Raw genomic sequence first — 27,116 nt, 5'->3', positions numbered from 1 at the left:
CACACCAGCAAATTAAAATGGCAGCTCCCAATGACTGCAAAAATAATTAATAAATGTTAAAACATTAAATTTAGTGTTGTTTTTTAAATCAACAATCATAATCAATAAGTATTAATACAAAAATCAAAAATGTAACATTCCATTGGAGAACCTTTTAATATAAAAGATGTCTCCAGAGGAAATCTTCTGCAACACTCACAGTCCATTGATATTTTTTTTTTTTTTGCAAGACCATAATCTTCTTTGCTTGGGGAATAAAGGGTTATTCCCATTTCCGACATTTACAGCATGCCCATAGGGTCTCCCCATTGGGAGTTAAACCTATTTTGAGAATGCACCCTTAATTTCAAAGAATTTTCAGAAACTGCCATGGAAGTGAATAAAGTGAAATGCCCATAGGGACCACCTTGCATCACTGGTGGTGATAGACAATGCCTTTTTCTTTAGTTAGGGGCTCATTCACTTCAATGAGAAGATAGTATTCTGCTACAGATGGATCTGGATAAGTTGGAAACTTGGGCTGAAAGGTGGCAGATGAGGTTTAACAATGATAAATGTAAGGTTATACACATGGGAAGAAGGAATCAATATCACCATTACACACTGAATGGGAAACCACTGGGTAAATCTGACAGGGAGAAGGACTTGGGGATCCTAGTTAATGATAAACTTACCTGGAGCAGCCAGTGCCAGGCAGCAGCTGCCAAGGCAAACAGCATCATGGGGTGCATTAAAAGAGGTCTGGATACACATGATGAGAGCATTATACTGCCTCTGTACAAATCCCTAGTTAGACCGCACATGGAGTACTGTGTCCAGTTTTGGGCACCGGTGCTCAGGAAGGATATAATGGAACTAGAGAGAGTACAAAGGAGGGCAACAAAATTAATAAAGGGGATGGGAGAACTACAATACCCAGATAGATTAGCGAAATTAGGATTATTTAGTCTAGAAAAAAGACGACTGAGGGGCGATCTAATAACCATGTATAAGTATATAAGGGGACAATACAAATATCTCGCTGAGGATCTGTTTTTACCAAGGAAGGTGACGGGCACAAGGGGGCATTCTTTGCGTCTGGAGGAGAGAAGGTTTTTCCACCAACATAGAAGAGGATTCTTTACTGTTAGGGCAGTGAGAATCTGGAATTGCTTGCCTGAGGAGGTGGTGATGGCGAACTCAGTCGAGGGGTTCAAGAGAGGCCTGGATGTCTTCCTGGAGCAGAACAATATTGTATCATACAATTATTAGGTTCTGTAGAAGGACGTAGATCTGGGTATTTATTATGATGGAATATAGGCTGAACTGGATGGACAAATGTCTTTTTTCGGCCTTACTAACTATGTTACTATGTAATGATAACTGAGCAGCAGCACCTGATAACGGCCACTATGGCGTGCAGAGGTGTGCCCTTCCATTTACTCTCTGTAGATATGGCTTCCTTGAGCGTTTAGTGGGGTTGTCAGACATCCACTGATTTAATACTAAAGACCCAAGTTCTGAAAAACCCAATTAGGCCGCTTTCACACGTCCATTTATTTTCGGTACCGAAAAAAAAAAACGATACCAGAGATATCCGTGTGTGTACTACGTATCAAGAATAGAGGGGTCCCCACACTTTTTTTTCATTATTTAAATAGTTAAAAATAAAGCATGGTGTCTCCCACATTTTTGTCAACCAGCCTTGCTAAAGCTCACAGCTAGGGGCTGCTATTCTCACACTAGTAAGGGGCCATTGATATAGGCCCCTCCCAGCCTAAAAGCAGCCCATCCTCCATTTCCACGCTGCTCGTCAGACCGGTGTACGTATGAATGCCCATCCCCCATGTCAGTGCTGCCTCAGAACGGTGTACGTATGAACGCCTGTCCTCCATGTCAGTGCTGCCTCAGAACGGTGTACGTATGAACACCCGTCCTCCATGTCAGTGCTGCCTCAGAACGGTGTACGTATGAACACCCGTCCTCCATGTCAGTGCTGCCTCAGAACGGTGTACATATGAACACCCGTCCTCCATGTCAGTGCTTACTCAGAACGGTGTACGTATGAACACCCGTCCTCCATGTCAGTGCTGCCTCAGAACAGTGTACCTATGAACACCCGTCCTCCATGTCAGTGCTGAATCAGAACGGTGTACGTATGAACGCCCATCCCCCATGTCAGTGCTGCCCGTCAGAACAGTGTACGTATGTACGCCGTCCTCCATGTCAGTGCTGCCTCAGAACGGTGTACGTATGAACGCCGTCCTCCATGTCAGTGCTGACTCAGAACGGTGTATGTATGAACGCCCATCCCCATGTCAGTGCTGCCTCAGAACGGTGTACGTGTGAACGCCCATCCCCCATGTCAGTGCTGCCTCAGAACGGTGTACGTATGAACGCCTGTCCTCCATGTCAGTGCTGCCTCAGAACGGTGTACGTATGAACACCCGTCCTCCATGTCAGTGCTGCCTCAGAACGGTGTACGTATGAACACCCGTCCTCCATGTCAGTGCTGCCTCAGAACGGTGTACGTATGAACACCCGTCCTCCATGTCAGTGCTGCCTCAGAACGGTGTACGTATGAACACCCGTCCTCCATGTCAGTGCTGACTCAGAACAGTGTACGTATGAACGCCCGCCCTCCATGTCAGTGCTGACTCAGAACGGTGTACGTATGAACACCCGTCCTCCATGTCAGTGCTGACTCAGAACGGTGTATGTATGAATGCCAGTCCCCCATGTCAGTGTTGCCCGTCAGAACGGTGTACGTATGAACACCCGTCCTCCATGTCAGTGCTGACTCAGAACGTTGTACGTATGAACACCCGTCCTCCATGTCAGTGCTGACTCAGAATGGTGTACGTATGAACGCCCGTCCCCCATGTCAGTGCTGCCCGTCAGAACAGTGTACGTATGAACGCTGTCCTCCATGTCAGTGCTGCCTCAGAACAGTGTACGTATGAACACCCGTCCTCCATGTCAGTGCTGACTCAGAACGGTGTACGTATGAACGCCCGTCCCCCATGTCAGTGCTGCCCGTCAGAACAGTGTATGTATGAACGCCGTCCTCCATGTCAGTGCTGCCTCAGAACGGTGTACGTATGAACACCCGTCCTCCATGTCAGTGCTGACTCAGAACGGTGTACGTATGAACACCCGTCCTCCATGTCAGTGCTGACTCAGAACGGTGTACGTATGAACGCCCGTCCCCCATGTCAGTGCTGCCCGTCAGAACAGTGTACGTATGAACGCTGTCCTCCATGTCAGTGCTGCCTCAGAACGGTGTACGTATGAACACCCGTCCTCCATGTCAGTGCTGACTCAGAACAGTGTACGTATGAACGCCGTCCTCCATGTCAGTGCTGCCTCAGAACGGTGTACGTATGAACACCCGTCCTCCATGTCAGTGCTGACTCAGAACGGTGTATGTATGAACGCCTGACCTCCATGTGTTGTGAATTCCGCTCTTGGGCTCCCTCCGGTGGTTGTAAGTGGCACTTTTGTGAGTTCTGCTCTTGGGCTCCCTCTGGTGGTTTTAAGTGGAATGGCTGTTCCTTGGATTTAGCAGTCTGCAGCTGCTTCCACTGATTGTCTTTCTGCTCGGCTATTTATGTCTGGCTCTTCCCTTCAGCCAGTGCCACTTGTCAATGGTTCCTGGTTGGATTCACATCTTTGCTTGGATTTTCCTGATATCCTGACCAGTTCAGCAAAGATAAGTCCTTGCTTTGCTCTTTTCTGTCCACATGTTGTGGACTTATTCGTTCTGTGCATTCTATGTTTTGTCCAGCTTGTCAGTATGGATTAATTCAGTTAAGCTGGAAGCTCTGGGAAGCAGATTTGCCCTCTACACCTTTAGTCAGGTGAAGACACAAAAGAGAATAGTGAAACCAAAAACACTCAGTTTGAAAAAATGTTGCAGTAATCCGCAAGTGCTAGTAAAAGATGTAAAAAACAGGGTATTTGGTTGATACGTTTTTTGCAAAAAATGTATACTAAGCTGCTCTACCAATCTTCACGGTATACCCTTATCAGAGCAGTCCTAACTAATGTATGCAATCCCTATCTGATGTATTTAAAAACCTGATCATCTGTATATAACCTGTGTGAACAGGGTTCAGAGAGGAAAAATCCATGTGTGCATACAGGGTAGAACAGCTTTTGTGCAGATAGCCCAAGAGGAGTGGTGGAACTCCCCAGTCTTGTAGACACAAGAGAACAATTATGGAAACAGGAACACATGGGCTACTTGCACAGTGAACAAGTCTGTATGATCATGTTCACACACCACCAAGAAACCTGAAGACACAAAAGAGAATAGTGAAACCAAAAACACTCAGTTTGAAAAAATGTTGCAGTGTCTTCAGGTTTCTTGGTGGTGTGTGAACATGATCATACAGACTTGTTTACTGTGCAAGTAGCCCATGTGTTCCTGTTTCCACCTTTAGTCAGGTGTGGAGATTTTTGTAAACTCTGTGTGGATTTTTGTAGTTTTTAATACTGACCGCACAGTATTCTATCCTGTCCTATCTGTCTAGCTAGACTGGCCTCCTGTGCTACATCCTGGTTTCATTCTGTGTATGTCTTTTCCCTCTCCACTCACAGTCATTACTTGTGGGGGGCTATCTATCCTTTGGGGATTTTCTCTGAGGCAAGATAGAAACAGGAAAACTATCTTTAGGGGTAGTTAGTTCTTAGGCTGTGACGAGGTGCCTAGGGAGTGACAGGAGCATCCCACGGCTACTTCTAGTGTTGTGTTGAGCTTAGGGACTGCGGTCAGTACAGATACCACCTCCTTCAGAGCTCGTCCCATGTTGCTCCTAAACCACCAGTTCATAACACCATGTCAGTGCTGCCTCAGAACGGTGTACGTATGAACGCCCGTCCTCCATGTCAGTGCTGCCTCAGAACGGTGTACGTATGAACGCCCGTCCTCCATGTCAGTGCTGACTCAGAACGGTGTACGTATGAACACCCGTCCCCCATGTCAGTGCTGCATGTCAGAACAGTGTACATATGAACGCCTGTTCTCCATGTCAGTGCTGACTCAGAACGGTGTATGTATGAACGCCCGTCCTCCATGTCAGTGCTGCCTCAGAACGGTGTACGTATGAATGCCCGTCCTCCATGTCAGTGCTGCCTCAGAACGGTGTACGTATGAAGGCCCGTCCTCCATGTCAATGCTGCCTCATAACGGTGTACGTATAAACGCCCATCCTCCATGTCAGTGCTGCCTCAGAACGGGGTAGGTATGAACGCCCGTCCTCCATGTCAGTGCTGCCTCAGAACGGTGTACGTATGAAGGCCCGTCCTCCATGTCAGTGCTGCCTCAGAACGGTGTACGTATAAACGCCCATCCTCCATGTCAATGCTGCCTCATGATGGTGTACGTACGAACGCCCGTCCTCCATATCAGTGCTGCCTCAGAATGGTGTACGTATGAACGCCCGTCCTCCATGTCAGTGCTGCCTCAGAACGGTGTACGTATGAACGCCCGTCCTCCATGTCAGTGCTGCCTCAGAACGGTGTACGTATGAAGGCCCATCCTCCATGTCAGTGCTGCCTCAGAACGGTGTACGTATGAAGGCCCATCCTCCATGTCAATGCTGCCTCATAACGGTGTACGGATGAAGGCCCATCCTCCATGTACACGCTGCCCGTCAGAACGGGGTACGTATGAAGGCCCATCCTCCATGTACACGCTGCCCGTCAGAACGGGGTACGTATGAACGCCCATCCTCCATGTACACGCTGCCCGTCAGAGCCGCGTACGTATGAACGCCCGTCCTCCATGTACACGCAGCCCGTCAGAGCAGTGTACGTATGAACGCCCGTCCTCCATGTACACGCTGCCCGTCAGAGCAGTGTACGTATGAACGCCCGTACCCCATGTGAGTGCTGCCCGTCAGAGCAGTGTACGTATGAACGCCCATCCTCCATGTCCTCTGAGGTCGTGGTGACAACACAGGGCACCGTTCCAGAAACCATCATGGCTGCCGGGTTGTCGGTACACATGGTGAGTGGGTGACGTACACGGAAGAGGGCGTGCCCTCAACAATCGTGGTCAGCAGTGAGGTGGCAGCGAGCTACTGGGACGTCGTAGGGGATCTCGGCTGTGGGGGCGTCATGGAGCCGTAAGTACTTGCAGTGATGGAGAAGTCCCCCGTGTGCACCGCGTTACCCCTGTCCTGTCTGAGGATATTCGCTGCCCTTACAGATCCGCCTGCTTGTAGTGTTTGGGCAGGAGCAGGTCATTGTATGGTGCCTGGGTAATGCCAGCCTCTACTTGTGGAGAAGAAAACGTTCACCGGCACATGCTGGTAGTGGGAGGGACGTATCAGGTGGGCATCACATGCCAACAAGTAACTGGGAATGAGGCAGGCCAGTTATGGCCCCTGGCAGCGCTCTCTGTACCATTAATGAGTGCAGTCAGTGACCCTTGTCCTGGAGGACTCTGACCCACCGTGTTGTCCCTTGGTAATTTGTCATCAGATCTGATATAAAGTAGGGAGAGGTCAATGTCATGTCTGCAGCTCCTACATGGCGGATCCGTCTGGTGTAATGCCTACGATGTGCTATGTAGGAGAGCACACTGCTGGCCCCAACCACTGCTGAGCCTGTCGCCATGAAAATGCTGCCCAATCCGCAGGCACCATATTATAGGGCAGAGTAATTTCATATATTTTTCTGAGATTCACTGATTTCATCATTGAATTCTTTGCTGTTTCTGGGGTCTTTATTATAGAGAGCATACATTGATATCGGTCAGTCACTGTTGGACTGCATACTGGACCAAAGACCCTGGAAACCGCAGAGAATTAAATGATGAAAACACAGGTTAGACCGAATCTTATTTCACACAACTGGATGTGATAAGAGGTGATTGGTGGGGGTGCTGGGTGTTGTACCCTCACAAATCTGATACTACTGACCTACCTGTGTCTGTTTACACCATATTGATATTATTTCATCAATATGAGATTGGTGGGCTCCAACGCTTTTCTCCCCCAATGACCAACTATTTGCTCTCTCAGATATCACTGGAAACACTTACGTCAGAGCTGCAAAGCTCAGCTTTATTCATTGTGTAGCACCCACTGCTGGATCCTGCAGAACAGCTCCATTTCATAAGCTCTGTTCACCATGATTACATCCAGCTGCCGGAGCAAATACCCTCTGTACGCTATGGGTGCAGGTGGCGGTCCACACCTATCTCATTGCCATGGCTTATCCTAAGCGTAATGTAGCTAACCTCAGATAAAACCAAAATGTCAAGATGTAATACAAGGAGTGCTAGGAAAACCTCAAGCAGCTACACAATTAGGCTATATGCGCACAATGAGTAAATTGATGCAGAAATTTCTGTATTTGTTTAGCAGGAAATATACAGCTGCAAAAACGCGCGTTGTTGATGCGTTTTTTCGTTTCATTTTTTTTTTTTTTACTGATTTGAGTTAGGTCAATGGTGAAAAAGGCCCAGAGAATGAACATGCAGCACATTATTTTCTGAACCAAACCTGCAAGTAAAAAAATACTTAACTTGTGCACAAGCCCTAATATACCGTAGCTGTTTGTATACAAGCTATCCTAAGGCTAGGCCATCAGTAAGGTGTGACCCAAGTGTTTCTATATTGTACTGTACATGCTGCGATTCTCCTAGCTGGGCAGAGACCAGAATATGCTGTCCATGTAAGTAAGCCCATACAACTGCTAATCCTGACGCCCTATTTAATACCTTAGCTGGAGGAGAAGGAAGGGCTGTTCTCGGTATCTCCCCACTGCTGAAACCCAGGACGAGACTATGTGGCTGACATATCCTGCATTCCCCATGTATATAATGTGGCGTTTTTTTTTATTTTACATGAAGTTATCATTTTGTTTTTTTCTTACAAGTAGCTATGTTATCTGAAGAGCCTTCATATGTCTTCAGATAGACAGGAATGACATTATTGAAGGTGCGCAGACCCGATTCTGCAGTGTTGTACATTGGTGAAAGTGCACAGACAGGTTTCTATAAGCACTGTGATGTCACGGGTGGCTGACCGTTCTGCCTTCCTGGTCACCTCTGCACAGTATCCACTAACCTATAAACCTCCTAAATAAATATTAGGCTTGTAGGTTTGCACATAAAGGGATCCGATAAAGAAAGGCACTTGTGCATATTTTCACACTGTTTCTATATTGGCCACCATAGTTTGTAATGTGCTTTTAACTCCTTAATAGTGATGAGCGAACTTGTTCGTATAACATGTTATCAGAGTGTCTGGGCGTGCTGGGATAATATATCCCAGTCCCTGAGGCTGCATGTTTTTTGTCTGTAACCACAACACATGTGAGGATTGCCTGTTTATTTGGTAATCCCTGCATATGTTGAGGTATGGTCACTAAACGCTGTGGGTTGGACGCTGCGTACTTGCGCAGCGTCCAGCTGTTACAGCAGAGTGGTTGGGATTTCTTGAAATGCCATGCCCACTATGTGTGCACAGCCGACTGCGGATCACCTGCTGAGACGGACATGCGGTGCGTCTTTCCAGACCACAGCATGTCTATTTATCTTGTGGATATATAAATCAGAACCCTGCACTCAACTTTGCAATGAGAAGGAATTGGTTTTATTCAGTCTCAGAATAGTCAGACGTTTCAGTCCCAACAGGAGACCTTCATCAGTAACATATTTTGGAAGATGGAGATGGAAATAAAGTGTAGGGTGGCTGTAGATAATCAAAAGTCTATGCAGTAATCGTTGGATGGCGTCTAGTGAACAGTGGATGCAGCATGTAGTGATGTTGCCCTCGTGGCCTCCACCGCTGTTAGACATTGTTTACCAAATACTGTACTGGAAAAAGGAAAAGAAAATTCCTAACAAAGTGATATTGTGAAAATCACAGAATTTCTGTTTTTTATGAAGGGAGTGAGTCACCTACAAAACTCAAATCACTTATACATTCATAAATAGGACTTAACCCCTATAAAAGTCATACTTGTACTTTAAATATTAATGCATTTTCTATTTAAATTTTTTCTCTAGTAGCCTTCCACGACAGCCACCAGGAGGTTGTCTCCATACCCTAATGGGGGACAGGAAGCACAAGAGGTTAAAAACCCCTCCCACCTCCCATTAACCAGTGTCTTTCCTGTCCCCCATGGGGCATGGAGAGGTTCCTGGTGCGCTGCAGCGGCGGCTCTAGCAGTGTACCTGGTTTTTATTTTCTTTGCCGGGCACTAATGGTCGGGCCCCCCGTGGCTTCTTCCTGCGCTGTGCCTCCCGTCTCCTCTGGATTCTGGGACCGCGTTCCCGGTCCTCCTGCGTCATCTTGCGGGGACAAAGCTGGTCGGTGAGCCCAACTGAGGCCTCCCTGAGCTCTCCGGCGTCTCCCCCTCCAGCGCACGCTGTTCAGCGACCCGGAAGTCAGGTGACTCTCCACTTCTGGGTCGGCGCTCCTGTACAGGAGCGACACAGTCCAGCGCTATGGATCACCGAACGGCGTGCGAGGCACGCTGCATCCTCGCACGCCTGCCTGGGACTGCGGAGGGGGAGGGGCGGCTAATTGCCACGCGCTGGTGCAGGCTTATCTAATATATAAAGCTGAATGTGTGTGTGTGTATGTCCGGGATTGGCATCTGCACCGTCGCAGCTACAGCCACAAAATTTTGCACAGTCACACGTCTGGACCCCGAGAGCGTCATAGGCTATGTTGTGAGTTGAAATTTTAACCGCACGCGTTCCAATTCACCAAACAATTTTGCCCCTATCTACATAATGGGGAAAAAAGTGAAAGGAAAAGTGTTGGCGGCGTCGCAGCTACATCCACAAAATTTTGCACGGTCACACGTCTGGACCCCGAGAGCGTCATAGGCTATGTTGTGAGGTGAAATTTTAACCCCGCGCTTTCCAATTCACCAAACAATTTTTCCCCTATCTACATAATGGGGAAAAGTGAAAGGAAAAGTGTTGGAGGCAAATTGACAGCTGCCAGATGTGAACAAGGGGGACTTAAAGAATGAGAGCGATGGCGCCAAAGAGTATAAACCGTACAGTTGCTAAGGTGGGGCCCCGACATGGGATACTCACCACACACGGGGATATGAACACACACAAAATGTGCCACACACTACCACGTGCTTGAACACATATACCACCCTCAGCACACATTTCACCACACATACACCAACCTCACCACATAAAAGTCGAAACACAAAAGTCACCGCTCAAAACTCGCCAAGCGCAAAACTCGCCACATGCAAAAACTAGGCTCACGCAAAACTCGCCACAAGTGCAAAACTCACCTCATGGAAAACTCTCCACACGCAAAACTTGCACACGCGGAAAAATTGCCACATGCACAAAAGTTGCAACACATGCAAAAGTTGCCTCACACAAAACTTGCACATACTCAAAAGGCACCACACATAAAACTCGCCACACGCAAAACTTGGCATGCACAAAACTTGCTGCACACAACTTGCTACACTAACCTGTCACATGCAACTCGACACACAAAAAGTTGCTACACGCATGTCCCCACACAAAACTCATCTCACAAAAGTCGCTACATGCATGTCGCCACACGCAACTCAACACACACAACTTGACAAACGAAACTCACCCTAAAACACACACAAGTCTGGTATTATCCTTCAAAAATAAAAAACTGATTAATAAGCAGACAAACTACAAGAGCAACAAATGTACCATATAGGAAATACGGCAGCTGTCAGTCACATGACCTGTCTATTATGTGTATGTGTGAGCTAATATATACAGCCAGGGGGAGGGCTTCCTTTTGGCTGGGGATTTATCAGGCTGCCAATTTAGCTTACAAATACTGAGGTAAAAATACTGAGCAAATAATGTGTGAACGAGGTCTAATACAGGAGGAAATGACACACAGATATATACTATATACAGGAGGAGATGACATACAGGTATATGTTATACATAGAAGATGACATACAGGTATATGCTATATACAGGAGGAGATTACACACAGGTATATACTATATACAGGGGAGATGACACACAGCAGGTATATACTATATATAGGAGATGACATACAGGTATATACTATATATAGGAGATGATGACATACAGGTATATACTATATACAGGAGGAGATGACATACAGGTATATACTATATACAGGGGAGATGACACACAGCAGGTATATACTATATACAGGTGAGATGACATACAGGTATATACTATATACAGGAGATGACATACAGGTGTATACTATATATAAGGGAGATGACAAACATGTATATACTGAGGTGAAAATGAGAGGTGTGAGGTGAAAATGAAAAGGTGTGAGTGCAAAATGAGAGGAGTGAGGGAAAATAGTGGAGTGATCAGAAAATGACAGATGTGAGGTTGAAATGACAAGTGTTAGGGGGGAATGAGAGGAGTGAGGGAGAAAATGAGAGGTGTGAGGGAGAAAATGAGAGATGTGAGGGGGAAAATGAAAGATGTGATTGGGAAAATAAGAGAAGTGAGGTGCTATAACTAACCACAGATATTTACTCTGCCCAGGCAACGCCGGGCTCTTCAGCTAGTTTTCTATATAAGCTGCGAAGACGTCTCAGGTAAGCCTGCTGTAGCATGGATTCGTCTTGCCCTGCAGCTGCAGAGCCCAGCGCTCCTCAAGCCCTAGTAAGTGTGGCAGAGGGGGGCCCATTTAAAGGTACATTTAAATATACCTTCTTACACTGCTTCCTCTCTCATTGCAGGGAGTCAAGCCTGGCCCTAAAAACATTACCAAACGCAAATGTGCTACCTGTAATGTGAAAATGCCACTAGATTGGGAGAAAAAGTTGTGCCAACCTTGTACGGGTAAAATCGTCCGAGCGGAACACCCTTCATTGATTGATGAAATTCGCTCCTTGGTTAGGCAGGAGGTTCAAACCTCTTTGGCCACACTCGCCCCACCTCCACCGCCACCACCATCCTCACCTGGTCCATCACTCCCCAAAAAGAGGAAAATCCAGGAGTATTCTGAGTCAGAGTCTGAGGGGTCTTATACGTCTTCCTGTGTCAAATGGGAAGATGTTACCCCATAAATCTGCAGAAATTAGGAAATACCTTTTTTCCTCTGAATATACTGAGGAATTGGTGTCTGCAGTGAGGAACACCATGGGGCTAAAAGAGGAATCAGTTCCTCAGTCTATACAAGACGAACTGTTCGGTATACATAGTGAAAAACAACCTGGGTTTCCCGTCCATAAAAGCATAATAGATATGATTAATAATGAATGGGAATCGCCCGAGAAACGGCTAACAACGCCTCCAGATTTTAAACATCGGTTTCCTCTTGATGAGGACTCAATAAAATGGACCATCCCAAAAGTTGATGTCCAGGTGGCTAGAGTGGCTAAGAAGACGGCTCTGCCGTTCGAAGATTCTTCCCAATTAAAGGACCCCTTGGATAGGAAGATTGAGAGCCTTCTCAAAAAGTCCTGGGAAACGTCTACCTCGGCCCTCAGATTCAATATAGCATCCACCTGCGTGGCCCGCTCTCTCTTCCGTTGGATAGAAGAGTTAGAAAGCCACATCTCTCAGGGTACCCCGAGAGAGGAGGTACTGGACTCCTTGCCTATCTTGCACAGAGCAACATGGTTCCTTGCAGACGCCTCACTGGAATCTATCTGGGTGGCCGCCAGATACTTGGTCCAGACAAATTCAGCCAGAAGAGCTCTCTGGTTAAAAATGTGGAGCGGAGACGTTACTTCAAAAATAAAACTATGTTTTATTCCCTTTAAGGGTGACTACGTGTTTGGGCCCTCCTTAGATGACATCTTAGAGAAAGCCACAGACAGAAAGAAAACCCTTCCTGAACAGAGACCTCCCAGGAAGCGTTTTTTTTTTTTACCCTCCCAGCCCCAGCCCTCCCAGGGTAAAGGGAAAGGAAAAACCGGGAGGTCGAGTTATGCTAAGGGGAAGCCTAAAAACATCCTTATTCCCCAACAAACACAACAAGAAAAGCAATGACTCCGATCCGGTGGGGGGGGAGCCTTTTGAACTTCGTTCACAGTTGGCAGAATATCTCCAACAGCCCCTGGGTGGTGAGTGTTATCCAACAGGGTCTACTGATAGAGTTCGATGCGCCTCCTCCCAGGATCTTGAGTCACCTCCCCGTCATCTCTGGAGACTCAAAAGTTGATGATGGCTGGAATACAGGACTTGCTAGACTCGAGCTATTTCCATGGTCCCGGTGAACGAGCTAGGGGAAGGACACTATTCCCGTATCTTCATGATAAAAAAGCCTTCCGGGCAATCTCGGATTATAATCTGAAAGCTCTCAACAAATACATAACCTACCGCAAGTTCAAGATGAGTCAGTAAAAACAGCCATCCCTCTAATAGCTCGTCATTCATATATGGCAACAATAGACCTCAAGGATGCCTATTTCCATATTCCAATGCATCCTCGTCACAGGAAATACCTAAGATTTGCGGTCCAATTCAACCAAAAAATCTTACATTTCCAATACAATGTCCTCCCCTTCGGGATCTCCTCAGCCCCAAGGGTGTTTTCCAGAGTCATGGCGGAAGCAGTAGCCCATATCAGGAGCCAAGACATCGCTTTAGTACCGTACTTGGACGACCTGTTAATAATTGGTCCTTCCACCGAAGTTCTCAATCAGAGAATTTCCAAAACTCTGAACATCTTACAGCTTTTGGGTTGGATTCCAAATCTAAAAAAGTCTCAGCTATCACCATCAAAGGTGAGGAAATTCCTCGGAGTCCTCTTGGATTCAGAAGGTCAAAAATCCTTCCTACCAGAGGAACATCGGATAAATCTAATTTCCAAGGTCTCACACTTCAGAAAACAACGTTCTCCGACTCTACGGGCTGCGATGTCTCTTCTGGGGTCGATGATGGCCTGTATACAATCAGTCCAGTGGGCTCAGAGCCACTCCAGAGTTCTGCAGGCACACATCTTAGGGAACTGGAACGGGAATCCAAATTCCCTAAACAGAAGAGTTTACACTCCAGGGAAGGTAAAGGCCTCGTTAACCTGGTGGGCGATCCAATCAAACCTGCTGAAAGGAGTAGACTGGGTGCAAGATCCGCTGATTACGGTGACAACAGACGCCAGTCAAAAAGGTTGGGGAGCAGTGGTCTCGCAAATCCCATTCCAGGGTCACTGGAATCAGAGAGAAAGCTCCAGTTCCTCCAACTCCAGAGAATTGTTGGCAGTGGAGAGGGCCCTTCTGGCAGCCAGCAGTCTCATTATAGGTCAACATGTCAGAATTTACTCGGACAATATGACGACTGTTGCGCATCTAAAACACCAGGGAAGTCCGAAGTTCAACCAATTAAGAGCAATATCAAACAGAATATTTTGCTGGGCAGAGAAACATCTCCTCTCACTTTCAGCGATACACCTCAGGGGGTCAGTGAACATTCATGCAGATCGCCTAAGTCGTCATGACTTGCATCCAGGAGAGTGGAGCCTGAAGGCGGACGTTTTCAGAATGTTGACAGACAGATGGGGTCTTCCCGATATAGACCTTCTAGCATCCAGCCAGAATGCACAGGTCGAGAACTACTTCTCCCTAAACCCCAAGGACAGGTCTCATACTTGGAAGTTCCATCTAGCATACGTGTTCCCTCCAATACTGTTACTTGCGAAGACCCTCCGGAAGATCCGGGACGATCAGGTCCAGGCTATCTTAGTAGCTCCAGCATGGCCGAAGAGGAGCTGGTACCACCTCATCGAAGAACTGAAGGTGGACGGTCCAGTCTTTCTTCAAGCATCAGAAGATCTTCTCTGCCAGGGCCCCTTTTATTATCCCGAACCACAAAAGTTCAAACTGGCAGTCTGGCTATTGAAGCCCAGGTACTAAGAGCTAGGGGCCTTTCAGAGTCAGTAATCTCTACTCTACAGAAATCTAGAAAACCTATTACCAATGCCATATATGGCAAAATCTGGAATAGATTCTCCTCGTGGTGTCATCCTCATAAACCTGACCCTTTTCATCCTAATATTTCACAAATATTAGATTTTTTACAAAAAGGATTAGAGTTGGGCCTGAAGCCAAGTACCTTGAAAGTTCAGGTGTCAGCCTTGAGCTCAGTCTTCGATCAAGACCTTGCGGGTCATCGTTGGATAAAGAGGTTTATGGTCGCAGCATCAAGACATTGTCCAAGAAAACAAATTTTCGTGCCATCATGGGACTTAAACATAGTTCTAAAGGGTCTTACGGCTCCTCCATTTGAGCCATTATCTTGTTCCTCGCAACTTCTGTCCTGCAAGACGGCCTTCTTGGTTGCAATTTCTACTGCAAGACGAGTGAGGGAAATACAAGCCCTTTCAGTAAGAGAGCCTTATCTTACCATAAGGGATGACTCCATCGTGTTCCGTCCAGATCCATGTTTCCTACCGAAGGTAGTGTCAGAATTTCATCGATCACAGGATATAGTCCTCCCATCGTTCTGTCACAATCCTTCAAATCCGGAAGAACACATATTTCATACCTTGGATGTACGACGTATAGTGTTATACTATTTAGAACATACTAAATCGTTTAGAATTGACAAAAATCTCTTGGTTCATCTTTCTGGCAGAAACAAAGGCAAGAAGGTAGCGAAGAGTACCATTGCCAACTGGATAAAAAAGGCCATTTCTGAAGCATACCTAACTCAGAATATTGCTATTCCTGCGGGCCTAAAAGCTCATTCCACCAGATCTACTTCCGTCTCTTGGGCTGAAAGGGCTGGCGCTTCAACAGAGCAGATTTGCAGGGCAGCAACATGGTCTTCTCTACACACATTTACTAAGCATTATAGATTGGACTACTGTTCCAATCGGGATCTTGCTTTTGGCCGAAAGGTTCTTCAAGCTGTGGTCCCTCCCTAAATACAGAATTGGTTGGCATTCCTCCTGGTGGCTGTCGTGGAAGGCTACTAGAGAAAATAGAATTATTCTTACCGTTAATTCGGTTTCTAGGAGCCTTCCACGACAGCATTAATTCCCTCCCGATGTTCTTGGATATTTAGTCTGAGAACCTAAAGGTAACCGGTGCTATGGGTTCGGTTGTAAGTCACTGGTTAATGGGAGGTGGGAGGGGTTTTTAACCTCTTGTGCTTCCTGTCCCCCATTAGGGTATGGAGACAACCTCCTGGTGGCTGTCGTGGAAGGCTCCTAGAAACCGAATTAACGGTAAGAATAATTCTATGTTTTTTAATTAGCTACAGTATGTAAGTGAAGGCTCCTCGATGTACTCTCAGCGTGCCAAAGGGATCATTGCATTGTTACTTCCCCTCAAATATGTTGATTGACAGCTCTTGCTTTGATGCGCTGTCTAAATTGAATCAGGAGCAAACAGCACTTCGGCTACTGTCTGTGTGTGCAGGTGCATGCTCATCCTCTGCTCCTGTCTTTGTGTGCAGGTGCATGCTCATCCTCAGCTACTGTCTGTGTGTACAGGTGCCTGCTCATCCTCAGCTCCTGTCTGTGTGTGAAGGTGCATGCTAATCCACAGCTACTATCTGGACCTGCAGGTGCAATCTCATCCTTTGCTCCTGTCTGTGTGTTCAGGTGCATGCTCATCCTCAGCTACGGTCTGTGTGTGCAGGTGCATTCTCATCCTCAGCTCCTGTCTGAGCGTGCAGGTGCATTCTCATCCTCAGCTCCTGTCTGAGCGTGCAGGTGCATGCTCATCCTCATCTACTGTCTGTGTGTGCAGGTACATGCTCATCCTCATCTACTGTCTGTGTGTGCAGGTGCATGCTCATGCTCAGCTACTGTCTGTGTGTGCAGGTGCATGCTCATCCTCTGCTCCTGTCTTTGTGCAGGTGCATGCTCATCCTCATCTACTGTCTGTGTGTGCAGGTGCATGCTCATCCTCATCTACTGTCTGTGTGTGCAGGTGCATGCTCATCCTCATCTACTGTCTGTGTGTGCAGGTGCATGCTCATCCTCAGCTACTGTCTGTGTGCAGGTGCATGCTCATCCTCAGCTCCTGTCTGTGTGTGCAGGTGCATGCTCATCCTCAGCTCCTGTCTGTGCAGGTGCATGCTCATCCTCGGCTACTATCTGTGTGCAGGTGCATGCTCATCCTCGGGTACTGTCTGTGTGCAGGTGCAGTCTCATCCTCTGCTCCTGTCTGTGTGTTCAGGTGCATGCTCATCCTCAGCTACGGTCTGTGTGTGCAGGTGCATTCTCATCCTCAGCTCCTGTCTGAGCGTGCAGGTGCATTCTCATCCTCAGCTCCTGTCTGAGCGTGCAGGTGCATGCTCATCCTCATCTACTGTCTGTGTGTGCAGGTACATGCTCATCCTCATCTACTGTCTGTGTGTGCAGGTGCATGCTCATCCTCAGCTACTGTCTGTGTGTGCAGGTGCATGCTCATCCTCTGCTCCTGTCTTTGTGCAGGTGCATGCTCATCCTCATCTACTGTCTGTGTGTGCAGGTGCATGCTCATCCTCAGCTCCTGTCTGTGTGTGCAGGTGCATGCTCATCCTCGGCTACTGTCTGTGTGCAGGTGCATGCTCATCCTCGGGTACTGTCTGTGTGCAGGTGCAGTCTCATCCTCTGCTCCTGTCTGTGTGTTCAGGTGCATGCTCATCCTCAGCTACGGTCTGTGTGTGAAGGTGCATTCTCATCCTCAGCTCCTGTCTGAGCGTGCAGGTGCATTCTCATCCTCAGCTCCTGTTTGTGCGGGCAGGTGCATTCTCATCCTCAGCTCCTGTTTGTGCGGGCAGGTGCATTCTCATCCTAGGCTCCTGTCTGTGTGTGAAGGTGCATGCTCATCCACAGCTACTATCTGGACCTGCAGGTGCATTCTCATCCTCTGCTCCTGTCTGTGTGTTCAGGTGCATGCTCATCCTCAGCTACTGTTTGTGTGTGCAGGTGCATTCTCATCCTCAGCTCCTGTCTGAGCGTGCAGGTGCATTCTCATCCTCAGCTCCTGTCTGAGCGTGCAGGTGCATTCTCATCCTCAGCTCCTGTCTGAGCGTGCAGGTGCATTCTCATCCTCAGCTCCTGTCTGAGCGTGCAGGTGCATTCTCATCCTCAGCTCCTGTTTGTGTGTGCAGGTGCATTCTCACCCTCAGCTCCTGTTTGTGCGGGCAGGTGCATTCTCATCCTCAGCTCCTGTTTGTGCGGGCAAGTGCATTCTCATCCTCGGCTCCTGTTTGTGCGGGCAGTTGCATTCTCATCCTCAGTGCCTGTCTGCAGCTTCCGCTCATTGCACACGGTAGCAGGCTGCCAATGTTGATGGAAAAGGGGGATGAGTGCACTGATACTGCAGCGGTCAAGTTCACGTGCACACGTATATAGTGTGTGCGCTCTACTCCTTTTCTCCAATCTTCATTGTTCCTCCAACTGCTGTGTGATCCTTTGTGCAGCAAGCGGTCACTGAAAAGAGGACAGAGAGATGAATGTGTGCTCTCATCCCCCACAGTGTCAGTGTGTTGTGGGCTGGGGATTCAGTTCAGGCAGCTTTCCAAAGTACTGTCAATTAACAGGGATGGTGTGGAGGATTGTAATTGAGTGGCTGTTTGGTGCCCTGAGTTGTTGGCCACACCAAGTAAGGCCGGCGTCACACTAGCGAGTTTTACGGACGTATGAGCACATAAAATACGTCCGTAAAACTCGCCTAACAAACGTCCCAATTCTCTATGCCCCTGCTCCTATCTGCCGTATTTTACTGATCAGTATTATACGGCTTTCTACGGCCGTAGAAAATCGCAGCATGCTGCGTTTGTCACCGTATTGCGCAAAAAAAGCCAATGAAAGTCTATGGAAGCCCCAAAAATACGGATTACACACAGACCAGCAGTGTGACTTGCGAGAAATACGCAGCGCTCTTAGAGAGAAAAGCCGGCAATTCAGTGCGGTGTACAGTAAAATCACACTGACCGCTTACAATAGAATAGGTAGAATAAATGTGTACACATAGAATAGGTATATATATGAGACACATATATGTATATATATTATTATTTCATACAGCGCTTTTGCTATCTCCTTCCTAAACCCGACATGATATGAGACATGGTTTACATACAGTAAACCATCTCATATCCCCATTTTTTTGCATATTCCACACTACTAATGTTAGTAGTGTGTATATGCAAAATTTAGACGTTCTAGCTATCAAATTAAAGGGTTAAATGGCGGAAAAAATTGGCTTGGGCTCCCGCGCAATTTTCTCCGCCAGAGTAGTAAAGCCAGTGACTGAGGGCAGATATTAATAGCCTGGAGAGGGTCCACGGTTATTGGCCCCCCCCCCCCGAGGGGTTTTGCAGCCAGGAGCAGCGCTGCATTAGCAGAGCTCCTGGCTGCAAAATATTTTAACCCCTTCAGATGGATTTACATCGTGAGACGTTACAGATCTTCGGAAGGTATGTATATTGTTGGTTTATTATTTTTACTTTGTTACAGAGCGAGGGTCTGTAATCCTGCTCACTGTGTCTCTCCGTGGGCGACGGGTCACTTGAGTTCACCTGTCACTTGCTGCACTACAGCGTGAGAATTTTCTCATGGCTGTAGTGACTTAAAGTGAGCGCCGATGATACACTGCAGGAGGGTTATCTCTGGTCAGTGTGTCATCGGTGGCAGTATAGAGCAGTGACATCTGATGTGGGACACTCGTCGGAACAGGGAGTATTTGTTTTTGTTTTTTTAATTTTTTTGCAGCTGATCGATGGCTTCGATTAGGCATGGAATAAAAATTATGAAAAAATGTGTAGTGTTTTATTTCATTAAAATACTTTTTTGTGGCTGTCTTTTTTTAAACCCATTAATAACTATAGGGTTAATAATGGATAGGCGTGTTATTGATGCCTCTCCATTATTGACCAGGCTTAATATCACATTAACCCCTTATTACCCCATATGCCACCGCTACAGGGTAGTGGGAAGAGAGAGGCTAAGTGCCAGAATTGGCGCATTGTACAGATGCGCCAATTCTGGGGCGGCTGGGTGCTGGTATTTTTAGCAAGGTGGGGGCCAATATCCATGGCCCATTTCTATGCTATGAATATCAGCCTGCAGCTGTCTGCTTAGCCTTTCTGGCTATTAATTATAGGGGATCCCACATCATTTTTTCAGGGGGTTCCCCCTATTTTAATAGCCAGTAAAGGCTAAATATACAGCTGTTTGCTTATATTCATAGCCTGGGAAGCTCCATTGGTATTAACCCCTTCCCAGGCTAGAAATATCGGCCTCCCGGCCGTCAGCTTTCCCTCTCTGGCGCAGAATTTTTATTTTTTTTTTAAATTAACCCCTTTACCCCCAAGGGTGGTTTGCACGTTAATGACCGGGCCAATTTTTACAATTCTGACCACTGTCCCTTTATGAGGTTATAACTCTGGAACGCTTCAATGGATCCTGGTGATTCTGACATTGTTTTCTCGTGACATATTGTACTTCATGACAATGGTAAAAATTATTTGATAGTACCTGCGTTTATTTGTGAAAAAAACGGAAATTTGGCGAAAATTATGAAAATTTCGCAATTTTCCAACTTTGAATTTTTATGCAATTAAATCACAGAGATATGTCACACAAAATACTTAATAAGTAACATTTCCCACATGTCTACTTTACATCAGCACAATTTTGGAACCAAAATTTTTTTTTGTTAGGGAGTTATAAGGGTTAAAAGTTGACCAGCAATTTCTCATTTCTACAACACCATTTTATTTTAGGGACCACATCTCATTTGAAGTCATTTTGAGGGGTCTATATGATAGAAAATACCCAAGTGTGACACCATTCTAAAAACTACACCCCTCAAGGTGCTCAAAACCATATTCAAGAAGTTTATTAACCCTTCTGGTGCTTCACAGGAATGTATTGAATGTTTAAATAAAAATGAACATTTAACTTTTTTTCACAAAAAATTTAATTCAGCTCCAATTTGTTTTATTTTACCAAGGGTAACAGGAGAAAATGGACCCCAAACATTGTTGTACAATTTGTCCTGAGTATGCCAATACCCCACATGTGGGGGTAAACCACTGTTTGGGCGCATGGCAGAGCTCGGAAGCGAAGGAGTGTCATTTGACTTTTCAATGCAAAATTGACTGGAATTGAGATGGGACGCCATGTTTCGTTTGGAGAGCCCCTGATGTGGCTAAACATTGAAACCCCCCACAAGTGACACCATTTTGGAAAGTAGACCCCCTAAGGAACTTATCTAGAGGTCTGGTGAGCACTTTGACCCAACAAGTGCTTCACAGAAGTTTATAATGTAGAACCGTAAAAATAAAAAATCATATTTTTTCACAAAAATTATCTTTTTGCCCCCAATTTTTTATTTTCCCAAGGGTAAGAGAAGAAATTGGACCCCAAAAGTTGTTGTACAATTTGTCCTGAGTACGCTGATACCCCATATGTGGGGGTAAACCACTGTTTGGGTGGATGGGAGAACTCGGAAGGGAAGGAGCGCCGTTTGACTTTTCAAAGCAAAATTGACAGGAATTGAGATGGGACGCCATGTTGCGTTTGAAGAGCCACTGATGTGCCTAAACATTGAAACCCCCCACAAATGACACCATTTTGGAAAGTAGACCCCCTTAGGAACTTATCTAGATGTGTGCTGAGCGCTTTGACCCACCAAGGGCTTCACAGAAGTTTATAATGGAGAGCCGTAAAAATAAAACAAAAATTTTTTCCCGCAAAAATTATTTTTTAGCCCCCAGTTTTGTATTTTCCCGAGGGTAACAGGAGAAATTCGACCCCACAATTTGTTGTCCAATTTGTCCTGAGTGCGCTGATACCCCATATGTGGGGGGGAACCACTGTTTGGGCGCATGGGAGGGCTCGGAAGGGAAGGAGTTCCATTTGGAATGAGGACTTAGATGGAATGGTCTGCAGGTGTCACATTGCATTTGCAGAGCCCCTAATGTACCTAAACAGTAGAAACCTCCCACAAGTGACACCATTTTGGAAACTAGAGCCCCTAAGGAACTCATCTAGATGTGTTGTGATAGCTTTGAACCCCCAAGTGTTTCACTACAGTTTGTAACGCAGAGCCGTGAAAATTAAAAAAAGAAATCTTTCCCCCCAAAATTATTTTTTAGCCCCCAGTTTTGTATTTTCCCGAGGGTAAGAGGAGAAATTCGACCCCAAAAGTTGTTGTCCAATTTGTCCTGAGTACGCTGATACCCCGTATGTTGGGGGAAACCAACGTTTGAGCGCATGGCAGAGCTCGGAAGGGAAGGAGCGCCATTTGGAATGCAGACTTAGATGGAATGGTCTGCAGACGTCACATTGCGTTTGCAGAACCCCTAATGTACCTAAACAGTAGAAACCCCCCACAAGTGACCCCATATTGGAAACTAGACCCCCCAGGGAACTAATCTAGATGTGTTGTGAGAACTTTGAACCCCCCAAGTGTTTCACTACAGTTTATAACGCAGAGCCGTGAAAATCAAAAATCTTTTTTTTTCCCACAAAAAATATGTTTTAGCCCCGAGTTTTGTATTTTCCCAAGGGTAGCAGGAGAAATTGGACCCCAAAAGTTGTTGTCCTATTTGTCCTGAGTACGTTGATACCCCATATGTTGGGGTAAACCCCTGTTTGGGCACACGGGAGAGCTCGGAAGGGAAGAAGCACTGTTTTTTACTTTTTCAACGCAGAATTGGCTGGAATTGAGATCGGACGCCATGTCGCGTTTGGAGAGCCCCTGATGTGCCTAAACAGTGGAAACCCCCCAATTATAACTGAAACCCTAATCCAAACACATCCCTAACCCTAATCCCAACAGTAACCCTAACCACACCTCTGACCCTGACACACCCCTAATCCCAACCCTATTCCCAACCGTAAATGTAATCTAAACCCTAACTGTAACTTTAGCCCCAACCCAAACTGTAACCCTAGCCCTAACCCTAGCCCTAACCCTAGCCCTAACCCTAGCCCTAACCCTAGCCCTAACCCTAGCCCTAATGGGAAAATGGAAATAAATACATTTTTTTAATTTTTCCCTAACTAAGGGGGTGATGAAGGGGGGTTTGATTTACTTTTATAGCGGGTTTTTTAGCGGATTTTTATGATTGGCAGCCGTCACACACTGAAAGACGCTTTTTATTGCAAAAAATATTTTTTGCGTTACCACATTTTGAGAGCTACAATTTTTCTATATTTTGGTCCACAGAGTCATGTGAGGTCTTGTTTTTTGCGGGACGAGTTGATGTTTTTATTGGTAACATTTTCGGGCACGTGACATTTTTTGATCGCTTTTTATTCCGATTTTTGTGAGGCAGAATGACCAAAAACCAGCTATTCATGAATTTCTTTTGGGGGAGGCGTTTATACCGTTCCGCGTTTGGTAAAATTGATGAAGCAGTTTTATTCTTCGGGTCAGTACGATTACAGCGACACCTCATTTATATCATTTTTTTATGTTTTGGCGCTTTTATACGATAAAAACTATTTTATAGAAAAAATAATTATTTTTGCATCGCTTTATTCTCAGGACTATAACTTCTTTATTTTTTTGCTGATGATGCTGTATGGCGGCTCGTTTTTTGCGGGACAAGATGACGTTTTCAGCGGTAGCATGGTTACTTATATCTGTCTTTTTGATCGCGTGTTATTCCACTTTTTGTTCGGCGGTATGATAATAAAGCGTTGTTTTCCAGAGCGTCCCTCCTGACAGCACCACCAGGAGGTTGTCCTTCTTATCCTTGATAGGGACAGGAAACACAGAAGAGGTTAAATAGCCCCTCCCCACCTCCACCCCTCAGTGTTTTTCCTGTCCCTATCAGGGACAGACGCAGAGGAGAGTGGCACGGCTTACCGTGCTGAAGATTCCAGGTCCGGTCGAGCAGGGCTCCCGGAGCGGCCTCATCCCTCAATCCGAGGGCTCTGAGAGGGCAGAGCGGGTCTCTGCATGGCGGCGTTGATACCGCCGGAGGTCCCTCAACGGCCGGGTGAGCTGTGCTCCCAACTCCGGTGCATCCCTCTTTAGGGGGCTCTGCACCTTCTCGCTGCACCAGCGGTGATTCCCCTGCTCGCGCCAGGAAGCGCGCCAGGTCGGGCCTGCGGTGTCATGGCGGCGCTCAGTGGGCGCCGGGTCGTCTTGGCGTCCCGCGTCATCGGGGCGCGTCGCGTTGGGGACGTGCCGCGTCATCAGGACGCGTCGCGTTGTCGGCGCGCCGGGTCATCGGGGCGCGCCGCGTCCTGGCGATGCGCTGGATCACTTGCGCCGCATCTTGACAGGTGCCGCGTCAGCGCTGCAATCACCAATGACTTCCGGTGGCGTTCCGGAAACAGCTGAAGCCTCAGGAACGCCGGAAGTTGGGTCGAGCTGTATCATACAGCCGAACAGTGACCATCACCCGCAGTAATCACCGGCAGCTGAGCTCGGAAGGAGGACGAATCAGATGTTCTGAAGACAGGTGAGATACCTATTTACTGACGAACATCTGACTGCACACTGATCCCAGAGAGATGGAGGGTGTAGATCGTCCAGAGGTCCTGTCGTCAGAGCTCACCCCTGGTCATGTAAGTTATACATAGGGGGTTTATATCATATGGCAACACAAAGCTATAGGGCCTCTTTATATCTATTGCAGGATAAAGAGGCGTCCAAACGTCCAGCGTCAGGCCAAAAGCGCAGGACAAGTAAATGCCCTCTGTGCTCAAATAGACTACCAGAAGGGCACAGAAAAAAAGTATGTGATAAATGCATGGCAGGACTGCTGGAAGGAGAACAGGCTTCCCTTCTAGATAATATTAAATCTATGATCAGAGAGGAAGTACAATCCACAGTCTCAGCGATGTTGCCAGTCGACCCTCCCCGTCCTAAGAGACCTAGGTGGGAACAAGATCTCAGTTCGGAAGAAGGGGAGCTTTCAGCCTACTCCGCATCCGATTCCATGGAGGGAGAACCCTCTTCAAATATTCCCTCAGAAGAAAGAAAGAGGTACCTATTTGCCTCTGAACACACGGAGACACTGCTACAGGCTGTCAGAGATACCATGAAGGTAGAAGAAGCCACAGAACCCCTTACAGTCCAAGACGAGATGTTTGGGGGGCTCAGAGCTCGTAGGAGCAGAGTGTTTCCCGTAAATCGCCATATTCAGGAAATGATCTTAGAGGAATGGAGCGATGTGGGGAAGAAATTGATAGTACCAAGGGATTTCAAATATCGTCTGCCCTTTGACCCAGAGGAGACAAAGATCTGGGAATCAGTTCCTAAGGTGGATATACCGGTAGCTAAGGTCTCAAAAAAGACCGCCATCCCTTTTGAGGACTCTTCAGGCCTTAAAGATCCGATGGACAAAAGATCTGAAGATCTCCTCAGGAAAGCTTGGGAAGCTTCGGCCGCTGTCATGAAAGCCAATATTGCAGCCACTTCTGTAGCCAGGTCAATGTCTTTATGGGTAGAGAAACTAGAGACCCAAATTAATAATAAAATTCCTAGAGACGAGATCCTAAAATCTCTTCCGCTCTTAAAGATAGCAACAGACTTTATGGCCGACGCTTCGGCAGAGTCAGTACGGTTTGCTGCAAGGAACAATGCCCTGTCTAATGCAGCAAGGAGAGCTCTATGGCTCAGATCATGGTCTGGAGACACACAATCAAAAAATAAACTGTGTTCAATACCCTTCTCGGGCCTCCATGTCTTCGGTCCAGTATTGGACGAATTGCTTGAAAAAGCGGCAGACAAGAAAAAGGGTTTCCCGGAAGAGAAACCGAAAAACATACCGCCCTTTCGGAGGTCTCGATTTCATCCTAGGCAGGACTATAGAGGGAAAGGAAAAGGCGGAAGATGGAGCTACTCGAAGGGTGGTAGAGGCAGGGGTGCCTTTCAAGACCAAAAGTCAAAAACTAATAAACAATGACGCCAACTTAGTGGGTGGAAGGCTTCGGTACTTCCTACAAGGTTGGCAGAACATCACTCGAAACCCATGGATTCTAAGTCTTATAGAACATGGATACAAAATAGAGTTCAGCCGAAGACCTCCCAAAAGGTTTTGCCTAACCCAGACCCAGTCTTTATCGGTTCAACAGAGACTATTAAGGGATATTCAGGAACTTATCCAAATAAAAGCCGTCATTCCGGTACCTCATGCTCAGAGGTTCAGAGGACATTATTCGAGTCTGTTCTCCATAAAGAAACCAAACGGAGAATTTCGTACTATCATAAACTTGAAGCCCTTAAATCGGTCAGTCGTTTACAAACGATTCAAAATGGAATCCCTCAAAACGGCAATACCTCTGATCCGAGAGGGCTCAGTAATGAGCACTTTAGATCTAAAAAGTGCCTATTACCAGGTTCCCATCTCCGCCTCACACCAACAGTACCTCAGATTCGCCATAAAGGTTCAGGGCCAGATTCTACACTACCAGTTCACATGCCTGCCTTTCGGCATCTCATCAGCTCCCAGAGTTTTCACCAAACTCATGGCAGAGGTCATGGCGTTCTTGAGGGAGAAAGGAATACTCACCGTGCCCTATCTCGACGACATTCTGCTCATAGCAGACTCTCCACAACAAATGGAAAAAGACTTATCAACGACTATTTCACTCCTGGAAGAGCTAGGATGGCTTATAAACTTCGAAAAGTCAAACTTCAAACCCGAAACAAAGAAAGCCTTTCTCGGGGTAATCCTAGACTCGGTCCAGGAGCATACGTACCTCCCACTTCACAAGCAGGAGTCATTCAAAAAAGAAATTCAAAAATTTCAAAAACAAAAGCAAACATCCATAAGGAAGGCCATGCGAGTGTTGGGCTTAATGACCTCTTGCATTCCCAGCGTCCAGTGGAGCCAATATCACTCAAGACCCCTGCAGAAAGATATTCTCTCACGATGGGACGGCAGAGACGGAACCTTAGACAACAGGATTCGTCTGTCGCTACAAACGAAAAATTCACTGACATGGTGGACCATAACCAAAAATCTCGAAAAAGGAAGGCCTTGGAAAACATCGCCATGTATAACCATTACTACAGATGCAAGTCACAGTGGCTGGGGAGCCCACATAGAAGAAAGTTACTCCCAGGGGACTTGGCCGGTATCTGTGCAAAGCAGGTCCTCAAATTACAGAGAACTCAGGGCAGTCTGGGAGGCCCTAAAGGCATTCCAGGGGAAGTTAATAGACCAACACGTTTGTATTCTCTCAGACAACTCAACAACAGTGGCTTTTCTTCTGCACCAAGGAGGCCCAAAACAT

General features: G+C 46.8%; 1 protein-coding gene across 7 annotated transcripts in view; it reads left to right on the top strand.

The window, feature by feature from the left end:
* The window catches only part of TMEM181 (transmembrane protein 181), a 325,398-nt gene that overhangs the window by 41,257 nt on the left and 257,025 nt on the right, over positions 1 to 27,116 (top strand). The window contains exon 1 of one of the 7 annotated variants that reach the window (XM_069769352.1): positions 3,166 to 3,217. The exons of 1 other annotated variant lie outside the window; for it this stretch is intronic. In XM_069769352.1, coding sequence (XP_069625453.1) covers positions 3,192 to 3,217 — 26 coding nt within the window. In that variant the 5' untranslated portion in view covers positions 3,166 to 3,191. 5 more of the 7 variants (XM_069769353.1, XM_069769354.1, XM_069769351.1 and 2 more) reach the window with 5 other exon arrangements.

This window comes from Ranitomeya imitator, chromosome 5 (assembly GCF_032444005.1).
Source record: "Ranitomeya imitator isolate aRanImi1 chromosome 5, aRanImi1.pri, whole genome shotgun sequence".
Lineage (NCBI taxonomy): Eukaryota > Metazoa > Chordata > Amphibia > Anura > Dendrobatidae > Ranitomeya > Ranitomeya imitator.
The sequence above is the reverse complement of the archived record's forward strand: the minus strand, read 5'-3'. Positions and strand labels throughout refer to the sequence as shown.